The sequence below is a fragment of the Alligator mississippiensis genome, chromosome 3 (assembly GCF_030867095.1).
Source record: "Alligator mississippiensis isolate rAllMis1 chromosome 3, rAllMis1, whole genome shotgun sequence".
NCBI classification, from domain to species: domain Eukaryota; kingdom Metazoa; phylum Chordata; order Crocodylia; family Alligatoridae; genus Alligator; species Alligator mississippiensis.
In genome coordinates, this window is record NC_081826.1 from 178762219 (window position 1) to 178777657 (window position 15439).

A 15439-nucleotide genomic window follows, 5' to 3' on the forward strand; every position below is an offset into this window, starting at 1 on the left:
TTCAAATACTACTGATATATTTTTTTAAAAATGAAGACCCTTTTATCTCAAACTGTTAGTATGTTTCATAATGGCAAAAAGAAAGCAAATAGAAAACAATTCAATACAATAACTCTATAAGCATGTGATTATATGGAGAAACCCTTTTCTATTGATAAAGGTATGCTAGATCTTCCAACCAGATATTATTACCAAGTGACCAAAACAATCATTTGAAGGTCTGAAGCTTGAAGATTTAATTAGGGTTATTCCTGCTAGTAAACACTCAGCAGTAGAGAAAGAAAAGCAGGGAAAAAGCTATCATTTTTTTAGGGATAAGAGAACAGTGTAACAATATTTAGCATGGCAGCATCTCAAATGAGCTCCTTTTAGAGTTTTCAAGTTAGGGGTGAAGGCCTGGCTCCACTGAAGTCAACAGCAAAACTCTCAGTGACTTCCATTGGACCAGGATTTCATCCCAGGAATGCAAGCTTTGACTAACTGGCATTGGATAATTAAATGCAACATGCAGCTAGCCACATTACTGACCTATTTAGAATTTTGGAGCCAATATTGTTAAATATTAGGTAAGTTAAGATACTTCATCTAGGGAAAGCTATATGAGCTTTTATTATGAAGGAAAATTGTTCAGGTCCACGAGCCCAAAACTGAACCTAACCTAAAAATAACATTTAAAAAAAACAAAACTTTCCTCTTTGTCTTGGAAAGATCAGTACAGCAATTCCAAAACAAGGCTTGTGACATATGTGAAATCTCAGCTACTCAGCAGGGTGATCCAGCAACAACAAACCCATGCAGAGCAGGATCCTAGTACACATCAGTCCCCTCAGTGTTCACAGGAGCAGCGCAGGCAGGGAAGGAGGCCTGATATGATGTGTGTGCACTCACAAACCAAAACAAAGCTGGAAGGTTTAATTATAGGTCTATCAGGCTTGACAGTGTCTTTTTCCTTTGTTTCATGTTATATTCCATGAACCTACAGTATGCAACTTGATTGACACAAATTAACCTTCCTGCTCTCCTCAATGTCCTGGTGTAGTATAAGTGCCTCACAGCTGGAAAATGTCCCATGAAGCAGCAGGCAGGCTTATTTACTGACTACTCCAGTTGTTGTCAGTTAGCGAAGCACATGTCTAGATGGAAAGAAGATTTCAGTGACCCAAAGAATACTCCCAGAGTCTACTTCAACTTTTGACTGAAGCAGAAGCATGAGACAAAAGAACAATAATTCCCTATGAATGGGGCAATGGTATTGTGCAGGAACAACCAAATATTGCTTTGCAAATTGTGCTCTGTGAAAAACAAAATGAGCCAAATCCAGAGGAGTTTACTCAGTTTTTGTATCTCAGACAAAGCTCCCATTGAAAGGCCTCTGAATTTGGCCCTGTGAAGCATGTGAAAAGCTGGCCTCATGCAAGTTTGGCTTCATTTTCCATTTTTATTGGTGGAACTGCTGTTGATTCATGAAATTTGAGAATTTTTACAATTCTTGGAATCAAACAAGACTTTCCACATTATAGTTCTTGTTTCCACTTTCCCCAGTGAAATCAGCTCTTTATTCTGGTGAGAGCAGAAGTTGGGCTTCTTATTTTATTGTATCGGAAATTGTGTTCTATGGTAGAATATAAGTGAAAAACTTTTGTAGTGGCAGAGGTTGGCAAAATATCAGAGACAAGTGTAATGTTCACTGAGTTCAATAAACAAAGGCGTACATCAGTGAGAAGAACTAAACAATGAACTTGACTGTGGAGTAGTAGGCAACCTCTGTAGACTGATCTTGCCTCCAGCTTTTGAATGTCTGTACCTAGCCTTTGTCTCTCTCTCACCAACTACCCTAACTGAAGGACCATTTCCCAATTCTCAACTTCTGTAGTCTTCATTACGGAACATTGCTAAATTATAACTGCTATTCATTACAGTGAGTGCAGGGACTGTCTAAAACCCCCTTCAAATAGCTGTTTAAAAGGCTTTTGATTCTGGGAGAGAACAGATGAATGAGAGAAAAATAGAGAAATTATAGTTACGTAGTGAGCTGCTGCAGCTCTGACTCTGGCCCTAAGCCCAGGTCAGGGCCAGAGTCACATCCATGGCAGCCACCTGCCCCCCCTCCACCTCCATCAGCAGCTTCTTCCCCTCCTGCTTGTCCCTGCAGTCTCTGCCCCTTTCCTCTACTTACTGTCCTGGCTCTGGCTCCAGTTCCAGCTCAATTCTCTCCTGGGTCATGGAGCACATGGGAACTCCATGCTCTGCCCAGTCAGTCAGTCAGTCAGTCAGTCAGTCAGTCAGTCAGCAACAGTGCACTCCAGCTCTGGGACACTGCTGTGTTGCTTAGGCAGGGGCTGCATTTCCAAGTGCTCCATGACTGGGGAGGGAATTGAGCCAGAGCTACATCTGACTGTAAAGGCGGGCGGGGGGGAAGGCAGGGGGGTGGCAGAGGCTTTGGGGAGCTGGGGATAGGAAAAGGGCTGGGGGTGAAGAGGGAGTGGGAGGTAGGCACCAGGGAATGGACAGGCAGGCAGGCTGTAGGGGGAAGAAGTAGGGAGGTAGAGGGCAAAGGAGATGCACCCCCCCACCCCCGGGCCCTACCATTGCTTTCCCCACTGTAGCAGTATGGGAGGGGGATGAATTTAAGATGATGCTCCAATAATTAGGTACTATGCCTGGAAAATTATAACCTATTAAAACTTTTCCATACATAGAATCTAAGTATTGGGGGTTATTTTATATTCAAAGTTGTTTTGGATTTGGGTAAACATGTTATCCTCTGCTGCCTGTCAACAATTTCCTCCTCTCTTCCGTGGAGATTGATCCTTCAAGGCTCAGTCCTGCAGTCAGATCTTCTGAAATTCACAGAGTTTTACTAAAATAAAGAGTAGAGGATGAGGCCCTTGGTGCTACCACAGTGGCAATACTTAATGGAGAATCCACATCTCCAAGCTTCACTGAATTAGTCTATTTTATAAAACTAGTAACTGTAACCAGGCAAGATAATCATCTTACCATATCTCCTCCATACCCTCTAGATTAGCTCCAGAAAGGAAAAATAATTTTCCAGTACTCTTGTGGCACCAGGAATAATTATGGAACCATCATAGTGTTTCAGTCTTTATTTATTTATATTATGTTATCATATTCAGCATTTATTTAATTATTAGTATGACTCTGACAGTTAAATTTCACTTACCACATTGCTGCATGTTCTGTATCGAATGTTTTGTCCTTCACAGCTCCTGTGTCCAAAAAAGAAAACAAACAAAAACCTTTAATAATTTAATGTAACAGTAAAAATACCTAGAACCAGATCTTACTTATTAGGTTTCTATGGGACACTTAGGTATCTAGGGGCGTGTGTAGATGAAATGTGGGGCATGTGTGCACGGTACTTTAAAGTGGGTTAAATGTTTTTGCACTGCTTTAATGGTGTTGGTGTTCGCACGTGTTGGCAGTGTATTGCGCATTGATTCCAGCTAGTGTAGCACATTTGGTGGCATAATGTGTTTTAAATGACTTTGGGGTGCAGCAAACTAAAACACCTCCAAAGAGTTTTAGTTTGCTGCCCTACAGCCGCGGAACAAAGCACTGGGCTCCGTGCAGCTCAGGGACTGTGCAGGCAGCCCCGCAGCAGCCCAGGAAAGCAGGCCCCACGGAAGACCAAAAAAAAAAAAAAAAAGGAGTGAGCCTGATTTCCCCCCCTGCCCTGGAGCCTGCCTGCCTGCATGAGCTGTGCAGGGACACAGTCCTTCCCTCCACAGCTGTGGTGCCCTCCAGGGCTGCCTGAGCTGGGTGCCTGTGGGCAGGTGCTACCTGGGGGGGGGAGGAGAGGGGTTGCTGCTGCTGTGGAGGGAAGCACCAACCCATCCCTCCCCCGCAGCCCAGGGACTGCTCTGCTCACTGGCAGCTCACCCTCCCCTCCCTGCTGCTGGAAAGGCAGGTAAGACACGGGTGTACACAACACGAGAATTTACTTTGCCCTAAATTGAAGTGGTGTTTTTAAAAACCCACCGTTTCAATTTAGGGCCCCTGTTTTGTCTACACACCTCCTAAGTGTTCTCTTATTCCTACAGCCTCTGAAAAAGCATTAACTATGCACTTATGTAATATGCCTTCATTTTAGCTTTAAATCTAAGTTATCAAAAGCTACAAGGAAGATGACCCACTCACCTTTTATACAAATGTTTTTTAGACTCCCAAGTACCACTTAGATGAATGATAAGTGGACTAGGACCTGGTACTTAGTTTGATCTGTATTTTGCTCTACATATCCATAGATCTCAAAGCACTTCTTACAGAAGTGCAGGGATCATTAGTCCCATGTGGAAACTGAGGCATAAAGTGATTAGACAGCTCTGATTGTTAATGGACCTGCATACTTATCACTCCTCCTAGTATTAATTTCCTTTCTCCTTTCCTCACCTAAAAATTACCTTCTGATGTGAAGTCTGTTTCCTGAAGATGTGTATCAAATATGCAAATGGTCAGAGTAAAGGAATGTAGGACCAGACACTATGCTGGAAGCCAATACCAGAATTTCATCAGTAATTTTTCTTTCCCCACAAGTATTCCTAAATGACCTTGCAGCTGTGTCTATCTGGCTACCTCACTTGTACTTAGTATCTGTTTAGGTCTAAATCTTAACATTGATGTGTTAGCTGCCAAGAAGTATGCTGGGGTGTTCCCTTATGGGCTGGGTGGAAAGGAATCTTTTTTAACATGCTGTGTTGCCATACAAGATCCACACTGCCTACCTCTTCTGTTACATAGGAGAGAGAGGGAACCCCATGCAACAGATCTACCAGCTCCAATCCCCTCCCAAATCTGTGCTGTGATGCAGCATTCAAAAAGCCACTGAGCAGCTGAGCCCCATAGAGCTCAAGGACACCCCGCCTGTTCTATGTGCTTGCCATATCCTTCCTCCACTTCCTACACAGAAGTGTACCAGTTCTGGTGCTAGCAGGGTCCTATGTGCCTGCACAAAAAAGTCAAGTTCCATATATCTTTTTAGCACGGTGGATCTATAAAGTGGCTTTTTGACCTCAGTGAATTCATTGACCTATGCTGAGTGAATTCAGAATACACAGTGGAGGTCATGAGTGCAATCAGAATGGAGAATCTGGCCCTTGAAATGTCCTTCACAGAACAGAATTCCCCTTTTATTTTCTTAATTTCACAGCATTTTTTTGATTTAGCAAAGTACACATTCCTTGAGGACTATGTGCCTGCCAAGTCTGAAGTTTTAAATCCAAACCATTTCTGAATTCTCCAAATGCAAGGACAGCATCTGCATGATTGTGTATGTGTGTGTGTGTGTGTTTAATGACTGAGAAAACTTTTTCCATGCTGAGTTAACTTTCATGCTTCAAACTACTCAAACCCACAGCAACAACAAAAATCCCAACAACAGGGCTTGATTCTCCTCTGTTTTGCACAATTTGTAGTCATTAACACCTAAATAAGTAAAAAGCAGGTACAAAATGCAGAACTGTTGCTTTATAGCCACTTTGTACTGGTTTAAGCAACAGCATAAGATATTCAGAAGTAAAAAGCAATGGCCATTATTAACAATAATGGATTATTAATCTGATAAATTAATATAAATATTAATATAGATTAATGCAAATACAGTATAAGTATTAATAATGCTCTTGAACACCAGAGACAGCATGAGACATTTAATCCAAGTGGACTAGGTCTGATAAAGTACTAAAGCAATAAGCTATAAAAAAATGCCACCTCAGCCATTCCTATACTATCATGGGTGTAATGTTTTCATATAGTAGGAAAAATAATTCAAAAAGAAGATTCACCATTGGGTTACAAAAACAGAGGATCCAGTTCTCATCCCAGGGAAAGTCTATGTGGAGTAGTTAAACAGTACAAGCTTCCTACTTTGGACATAGTGGGCACGTCCAGATGAGTGTGGACATGCTATCTGTGGCATCCACAGACACCTGCATGCACTGCACATGCACATGTTCCCCACGCTGTGGGGTTTTTTTGACCCCAGGACATCCTGAAATCAAAAAACCCCATGCCTAAAAAAAGCATGGCAGCACACATGATGGAACTGTGCACCATCCAAAACTGGAGCCTAGTCGGCTGGAGCCATACTCTGGCTGCTGGCCAGGGGCTCTGCTGCAGGAACATTGTGTCTACAGCTCCTAGAGGCCCCCAGGACCCCAAGTAGAGCTGCTGGGGCCAGCACAGGTGCTGGCCTCAATCTTCCCTACCCCACCCAGGGCGATAAGCCATGTGCCAGAGCATGCGTGGCATGGATGTTCCCTGGGGACAAGTAGCAGTAGCTCAAGATGTGCTGTTGCTACTGTTCCTCGGGGAAACACAAATGAGCTTTAGCTAAAGCACCCCAACACCATTTTGAAACATGGGAAACTGCATGTAGAAGACTCTGCATCATTTTAATTAGAGTGGCTCCCACGAGCCGCTCTAATTAACCCCTGCTCTCCTCCCCAAGCACATGTTTAGACACCCACCAGTAATGCCAGTATAAAAGTAGTTATATCTATATATCTTATTCCAGTTCAAGTGATAAAATAAATCTTTACAAGTATGCCTTATATAACACTAAGATTTATACTTTACTAGCTAACATGGTTAAAAAAAATAATACTCCTAACTGAAACCAGCAAATTTTGCCTACTTAGCAAATTTGTTCTGATGCAGATAAGACTTCCAACTATTTATACTGTACTGCATTTAGTTAAGTTATTCCTGTTTTATACCAACAAATGTAATCGAAGAATCAAGCCTAAAAGATTTGCTACCTACTTGAGTTACAAGATAGGTTTCAAAACTTCTTCTCGTTGGGAAGTCACTTTTTCTTTCTTGAAGTATAAGTGACAAGTACATCATGTAGTGTGTAAGCAATCTCAGTGCAGGCCTCAAAGCAAGCATCAATCACAGAGTAACTTATGCAGAAGGCTTGACTCATATCTCATCTGTGTCTCATTAATACCATACAACTCATCAAACATCTCTCTGTTTCATGTAGACCTGATGCTATTGCAGTTTCCTTTACTTTAATTTATAACCCTCTGAACTAATAAAGATCCCTGGAAGTTTAAACTACCCTGGTTTTCTTTCAGTGCTTCTTCCTATTGTCTGATTTAAAATGAAGAACATCCCTTATATTATATCTTGTAGTAAGACAAAAACACACAGCTATTTTTTTCCAGTTTTAGCCCTTTGAGCATGGGTGGATCTAGAATTTTGAAAAATGGGGTACAGATGGTGAGGTGTATCATCATATATAAAAACAATATGTATTCTTCTTCAGTTAAAAAGAAACTAGAAGTGTTACTAATATGATAGAGGCCCAAGGTTTTATTATTCCATTTCAAACAAAAGAAACAGAACTTCGTTAGAATGAGCTAAAAACATTCTGCAGGGCTCTGAAATAGGAGCTACATTACCAGAAGCAGCTAAAATTACACAGCAAAGGATGATTAGTGGAACATCAAGACCAGTAAAAAGAAGAAAGGGTTGTTAACACCTGTGGAATGAAAAGTTCAGAAGGGATCAGGTAGATGACAGTGAGCCATGAAATCAGTTGGCACCCCTAGTACTGTCTGGCTAGAAATGCTGCTGCCATTGCCATGTTTTAAACTTTGGCTGGAGCAGGAATCAAAGTGGAGGTGGGAGCCCACCAGTGTGCGTCTCATCCCCCCTGGATCCAACCCTGCTTTTGAGTGGCAACCATGCCTGTTCAGCAAAACGTAATGCTCTGAATGGAAATGTATGCCTAAAGTACAGAAAGTAAGGCTAGGGACATAAGAAGTTACATATAAACCAGTTTAAGTGATCAGAAACTGGCTTAAACTTGTAACAGAATAGAAGTTCAGTGCAATTAAGCCACTTTCATAATGGCTGAAACTGGTTTAAGATAAGTCTGATACTACATCCAACTAGATTTAACTGATTTAGGTCAAACTGGTTTATGGAACTGCTGTCCCAGACCCCTTCCCAGTTCAAGTTACCTCACAGTCCCTCAGCATCCCATGATGCTTTGCAGCCCTGGGCTGTGCTGTCTGCTCTAGTGAGCAGGGTCTCCCTGTCCCTCTGCTCTCTAGCTGGAGCACTATCACTCCTCTGAATGGCTGAGGAGGGGGTGGGGGAGAAAAACTCACCCCTCTGGCCTAGCACTAGACTCCCAGCAGGTTGCCACTGATGGGGGTGGGGGGAGAAGAGAATGAGACCCCCAGCCAGGTGCTGCCAGCTGGGGGAGGAGGAATCTGCAGCAGGGGCTTGACTCTGCCCCTCCAGAACTGAAAGCCATGACCCATGACCCCTTCTCAGCCTCCCAGTTGGCTGGGAGGAAGGAAAAGCCTTCACCGGGGCTTGGCTTCACTCCTCGGAGCTGGGAGCAGGGCTGGAATCCCATTGCCATGCCCCTTTTTCAGCCTCTAGGTTGGCTGAGAAGGAAGCATGGCTCCCAACTCTGGGAGCGGGGCAGAGCCAAGGCCCTGCTGTGGACTTCCCCCACTTCCAGCCTAGAGGCTGAGGAGTGGGTGTGACTCCTGGCAAAGATTGAATTGACTCATCTCAGGCTTCTTGACTCTGTACAGGCAGTCCTCAACTTACAACGTTTTGAGTTACAACGTTTCCACTTACAACATTTATAAACTGACACCCTGTTTCAACTTTCTCACCTCAGTTTCAATTTTATAATGCTTGATCTGACGTGATGCCACACCACGCCAGTGAACAAGTTCGCTGTGTCACCCATCTCCCTGGAGAACATCTGTCCTTCCTTGGACACTTTCTTTAAGACAGCAGAGAATACCCCAGAAAAACCTGCAGCCAAGACTCCTGAGAAGATTCCAGCCAAGAACCTTTCAAAAAGTCCAACCAAGAGCCCTTCAAAAAGTCCAGCAAGGTCACCTCAAAGAAGTCCTTCCAAATCAATATGATTGCTATTTACAATATAAATAAATTAATGTAGCTATATTACTCATCTATAATTGATTGAGTACAAAATTCTGGTGTATTTTTGGTGAAAATTGGGTATCGGGCCTTGGTTCAGGAACCAATCCCCCATTTATAACATTGTTTCTTATGAGAAAATTGGTTCTGAGTTACAACTTTTGGACTTAAGATGTGTTTTTCAAGAACCAATTGTAAGTCCAAGTTGTAAGTCCATGGACTGCCTGTATAACAGCAGTTTATATGCCAAGTGTTATCCTAGTCTTCCCTGCTCAAGTCCTTGAAAAAGAATTAATGCAAAAGGGAGATGGGTTCTTCTGCCTGGTTCCTTTTGTGGCTTAATCTTGAGGGTGAGGTAATGATCTGTTATAAAAATAGTAGTACACATAATTTTTTTCAAGCACTTGGCTGGGTGGAATGCAATCACACTCAGGTGTCTATATTCATTTGAACTCCTAATAGTTGCAATAGAATTTGGCCATATTTGGCCACTTCCTAGGGTAGGCACTTTTTAATGTGTAACTAAAGCACCTTTAGTTTTTTCTTTATCACTAATGATTGAGAGCAGATGTAAAGTTCACATTCAGGCTGGTGTCTCTGCAAGGGACCTTTGCAAGGTTGCTGGGATTTGTTGAGCTGCACTTAGTAGCAGCATGATGACAAAATAATAGATTATCTTGAAAATGAGAAAGACCTGCAACAATGCAACTTGAAATGTAGGTTCTCTCTTTGAATATTTCTGAACCTAACACTATCTTGGCGATTTAATTTAATTTGACAGAAATCACTTGTTCCATCACAAAAAAATTCTATCATTTCCTGATCTAGACAGGATCAAAACCAATGACACAGATTGGCTTTGTGCAGTGCAGCACAGCTGCTTTGCAGTACACCTGTCATAGTGAGCATGGGAGAACCACCATAAAATTGGACACCCTTTGGTGACACACAGGAAGTGTAGCACTGCTATGTCCGTCACTCCTGCTGACACCAGGGGATCTCTAGGTCAATGGCAGACAGCGTGTATACAATACTGCTGGGGCTGGCCTGGTAAAAAATGTAGAATTTACCTCTACATCTCCTTTCTTGACCTGCACTGTGTATTTCTTCACTGCAGCCACTAATCTGGCCAATATGTGTAGTGGAAACTGTCCTCTACTGCTGGATACTGAACCAGGCTACATGTTGCCCTGATTCATTTGAGACCTTTGAAGGACAGTACGTTTTCACAAATGCATTGCAACCTACTACTTGTACTGTAACATCATCCTATATTTCCAAGAGTTAAATGAAGATAGGGCCAGACTCAGTTGGCTCCCATTCACAACAAAAGTGTTATTAATCTAAGTAGCACAAGATCATCCCTTTGCTTCTTCCTTCAATTCAGTATATTATGGTATTTTTTAAGGATGCTTTTATTCTTTGAGAAGGGGAAAGTCTGACCAATGATACACCACAAACTGTGCAACTGTAAGAAGCAGCTGTACAACTTGTCTGATGAAGCATAATCAGTAATGAATTCTACCCTAGAGAGAGGTAACTTGCTGTAAGTTGTTGCTTGATATACAAATCAGCATAAAAGTGGTATTAGTACATGATGAACAAAGAAAAAACCAGGCCACTGGGAATCATTTAAGTTCCTTTTTGTATCCTAATGAGCCTTTTTTTTCTAAAAAGTTTTTGAAAGGCAGTAAAACTTTGAGTTTATGAAAAACCTCACTTTTGCTTAATGTAAGCAATTCCAACGTTCCCCTACATTTTTTTCTTTCCTTATAAGTGGAGAAAGAAATCTTCCTCTTTACAGTGTCCTGTTTGTATGGAGATATAGTTCAAAGTCCCCTCAGGTTTACCACAGAGGTGTATATGGAGCCACTTGAGCTTAACTGCATTTGGAAGATTTTCAATATTCTGAGCGCTACAAATAGCCCCTCTTTCAATACCAAATACGTTCTTTGCTTGTAACTAGAAAGGGTTACCCCAGTATTTGCAGAGGGAACAGACTGGCTCCCACCACCCTCTGAGCTTGCTGACATTTGAAATGTTTTTCCAGTAGACAAACCTTCACATAGAAGGGGAGAGAGAGCCACAGCTTCCAGCTAGTGATGGCCATCCTTTACTGAATTTTAATTTTTTTACATGACCATCTATCATTGGGGCTTCAAAACTGATATGGCTCTAACTGCTCTTTATACATTCCTATTATCCTGAGTTTTGCAATAGACTTTGGCTCTTCTGCCTGCTGCCCCAGGAAAAGGTCTGGCAAGTTGCTACCACCTCAGGGATTTCAGAACAGTTGAAGCAGGCTCCCTCCTTTCTCTGGCATCTCTGAAGATCTGGATGCTACACTTACCCTTCACACGCATTGGCAACACTTCAAACCTCTCCTTCCCCACACAAAGGCTTTGACTTCTCTTTTCAAATGCTTTTCATTGTGATATCCTTTTCCTTCCCTGAGGTCCTCTCATCTTTCATACTCCTCATGCCTTCTCTTTCAATTTTCTCTCTCCATGAAATTTCCTCTCCACTTCCACTCTTTCCCATGTTTGTGTTATTTTCTTAGTCTGTGTCTTTGAATTTTTCCATCTTTCTCAGCACACCAAACCAAGGACAGCACCACAGCAATCACTGGAGGTGATAAGTATCTGTCTCCTGTGACTGCTACCTGTACTTGCACTGGTGACAAAGGAAACAGGAGTCACTGAAGATGAAAAGAAGGTGCATTTCAGATGATCCAGCTCTTCTCTCTGAGATTTCCTCATGGCTGCTGCCCCCTCCTCCTGGGCAGTCCTTAACTTATATAGCCCTTATGACCTTGTTTACCTGGTCCAATGGAGGCCAGCACCTGTTGGCTGTCAGCCAATCAATTTGAAATGCATCACTGGTTGCTGGGCAGACTGGCAGTCTCTATCCCACCAGGGAGCCCAAGCCCCTCACCCATGTATGTGATGCCAGTCACGTAGGCAGAGGGAGCAGGTTTCCCCCCTCCCTCAGGAATGTATCCAGCTCAGGTTACCTAAAGAGATAGGGTAAGGTTTGTATCCCCTGCTGGGCCCATCCTAACCAAATTGTCACAGAGCAGAGTTTTTGGGGAGAAACAAAGGTGTCCTTCTGCCACAACATGTTCCAAATGAGGGGCTGTGTGAAAAAAAAAATTACTATGCCCTGTTGTTAATTTGCCACTAATGTGCTACAGTGTGCTTTACACATTCATTGGCACATTTTGATGTGCAACTTAGCCTTGCAGTTTTTAAAATCCTTAGAACTTTAGGAGACTCAGTCTCTTTGGGTCTCCTGTGTCACAACCAAATTAAGTAGTGCCCATGTCACAAACAAGTAAAACCATTCAAAACAGTTTTTTTCTGCACTAGGTTAACTAAGGGTTAACAATAATGATAGTAACCGCTTTTTTTGCTGCACATGTCAAAAAGAAATTTATAACTGCGACACTAACAGAGATAAAACTTAGCCTTCTGTGCTATATATAAATCATTATAACTGGTCAAAAAAAACAGGGAGTAACCCTATGATAACACCCTAGCAAAAACCACTATACAATTGGCGATTCTCATTAAATTTATGATGTGACAAAAAACAATTGGCTAATATACAAATAAAACCCATCTTCACTTCCGTGAAGAAGGGGGACCTCCGTATGAACCTTGGAGACCTCTGATCACACGTATCAAAATAACTAACAACTTGATCACTTACCAGTGCCCCCCTCGTGTCTCGACCCAATCTTAAGACATAAATAAACGACCTGCAGGCCCGATTTTTTCTCCGTTTATCTGCCCGACCAAAAAACTTTTATACAGACCGACCTTCGAACCTTAAGCTATAACTAACCAAGTATCTCTGACCTCCACTATTCACCACCTTAGCGGCGTGAATAAATAATCTTGCTTTACAACCGATAAGCGTCCGCCTAATTAATTCCACTCCAAGCGTCACAAATACCCACCTGACAGCCTTCTAAGGCCCCAGACCCTTATCTGCCTGGGTGGGAGTCAGAGAGAGCTGCTGGCCGGCTGCCCTGGGTCCTGATATCCTGCACCTTGTTCAAGTTCATGAAACATCAGATATATGATGAGAACAGTTCACTTCAAGACAAGAAAAGCGGGCATGGATAGACAAGCCAACTTGCCCTGGCAAATTTATCAACAGATCAAATATTTTTTCTGTATCAGGGACAAAATAAACAGCCAGAAGGCAAAATGCCAACTTCAGTCACTCCAGTCAGCAAACTGGCTAAGAAAATCAAAACACAAGTCATATGTATCAGGCTGCCAAAGGCCCACATGTGGGATACAATGTAGGATAATCACCTAAAATGAGAGCGAAAGTAGAAGTAATGATGCAGGAGACTTAAAATGATTACAGGTTAACACTTTTAGCATAAATAATATTTTCCAGAATATCAGCTTTAGAGAATAAGTATTTCTGATATAAATAATTTAACACAATTAAAGTGAAATGAACGATAACCTTCAGTATGACAGAGATGACGATACCCTGGTCTGTGTTTCATTGGTGCAAATCAACAGTAACTTCATCAAAGCCAACATTCCTCTGGACTGATCTCAACTGCACTGAGTACAGAATTGGGCAATGTAGCAGCCAAGGCATTATTAAATACAATAAGAAATAAATTACTTTAACTAGATGGGTATCTAAACCAAAGCCTGGATCTAAGCACCCTGTGACCTTACTTTGGGTAGTTCCAGAATCAGAGTGACATATGTGAACAATCTGCTCTTCAGTGACTGAAGGTCTTTATAAATTTTACATTATTACAAGGAAATATGTCTTTCCTGCTATATATATCATGTGATAGTTAGAAACTGAACAACTTTTACCAAGTGTTCTCTTTTTTTTAAGTCAGTATGTCTACATTACAGCCCTTGGCGTAGTATATAAACATTCAATTTAGCTTTAATGTAGCTAAATTGAATGTTTGTATACCATTACTAATAGGTCTCTGTTAGCAGTCTACCCAGAAGTACATGGAACTTGGTACAGGCTACTTTACTGGCTACTTTACTGACCCAGCTTATAATTATTTTTGCCATGCTCTGTATATGTTAAAATCTAGGACATCTCTGAATCACAGTTTGGATCCAGATTTCAAAGACGCCAAGATCTGTTGGGTAAAAATGTCTGGATCCCAGATTTTCATTCCATTGCAGAAACAATGGTCAGTGCAAGCTTCTTAACCCTGGTTCAGATTCTGAGTTGTACACCATACTGTGGAGGGGCTCAAATGTGGGGTTTGGATTGGAGTTCAGTACTATATTTATTTAGAAGTGCCATAGACCTGTGTTACCCAACCTTTTTCCAGCCCAAGGTATGCTTACATTAATACAAATTTTCCATGGCACACCTGCTAAGCGATTCCCTATCCCCATACATATAAGCTCATTGTAGCTCACTGCCATGGCAAAATTCTGCAGTACAGCTATTCAGAGGCTCACAAACTGCATATCCCCTACAGCCAGCACATGCATAGTAGATTAATTTCCTTCTGCTCAGATGGTTCTCTCTCTCCCCCACAGCCAATACATGTGTGAGTCTTTTTTCTTCTCCTTATTCCAAAATTCTCATGGTACACTAGGTTGAAAAGCACTACCATAGACCACTTAGTTTGGCTTTTCTTCCTAGAAGTGTCAGTTTTCACCTTCAACAATTTAATTGCTTTTGTGATGTATAACTAGGCTGTGAATAATCCTTACTGGGCATGTATATATGTGAATTTATTCTGGCTTAAAGGTACTGTACAGTAAGCAGGAATAGGCCAGTGTCCACATGTATAGGCATCAAAGTGCATTAACACTGTGTGCAAACTAACTTGGGACTAAAGTTATTCCCAAGTCAGTTTGCACACAGTGCTAATGCAAGACTAAAATTAGTCCCTGTCCAGGGAGAGAAAAACAAGCACACAGGAAGGGTAAAACAAGGAAAAACTATTTACCTTCAACAGGAGCCGCAACACAACAGAAACAAAGGGAGAAGCCCGCACAGCTCATTAGCCGCACCTTCATTCAGCTGAGACCGGCCAGGGATGTCATGAGGAATCCCCGTCTGGCGGGAATAAAAGGGTCGGATGGACGAGGAGAAGGGGAGGAGAGGAAGGACCCGGGGAGTGTGGGGACGTCAGGCCCCTTCCGGGATTATCACTGGGAAGAAAGGGCAGTGAACGGTGAGCCAGGGGAGGCTCCTGACGCCCGCCGTGGCAACAACGGCTGGGATCAGACCGCCAGTGTCGGAGGCGAGTGGGAAGCAGCTCTGCCAGCCTACAAGAGTTTCAGCAGGAGGGCAAACAGCAGAGGACGCATGAGAATCCTCACCACAGGTGGGAGTAGTGAGGGTCAGAGGGAGAAGGAGGAGCCTACCCGGGGAGAGAGCCCCAGCAGAAGCAGCCAGAGGGACTGCACAGCACTCAGGTGTTGATCCTGAGTGTGAGGGGGAACCGGCCACCCATCAGGAAACGGAGAAACCTCCAGAT

The 15439-nt window shown here is 42.5% G+C and overlaps 1 protein-coding gene across 2 annotated transcripts in view; it reads right to left on the bottom strand.

The window, feature by feature from the left end:
* LOC102561753 (ADAMTS-like protein 1) overlaps positions 1-15439 on the bottom strand; it is a 744302-nt gene that overhangs the window by 120084 nt on the left and 608779 nt on the right. For both annotated transcript variants that reach the window (XM_019483696.2, XM_059724687.1), the window contains exon 5: positions 3185-3230. In XM_019483696.2, coding sequence (XP_019339241.2) covers positions 3185-3230 — 46 coding nt within the window. The remainder of the gene's footprint in view (positions 1-3184; positions 3231-15439) is intronic.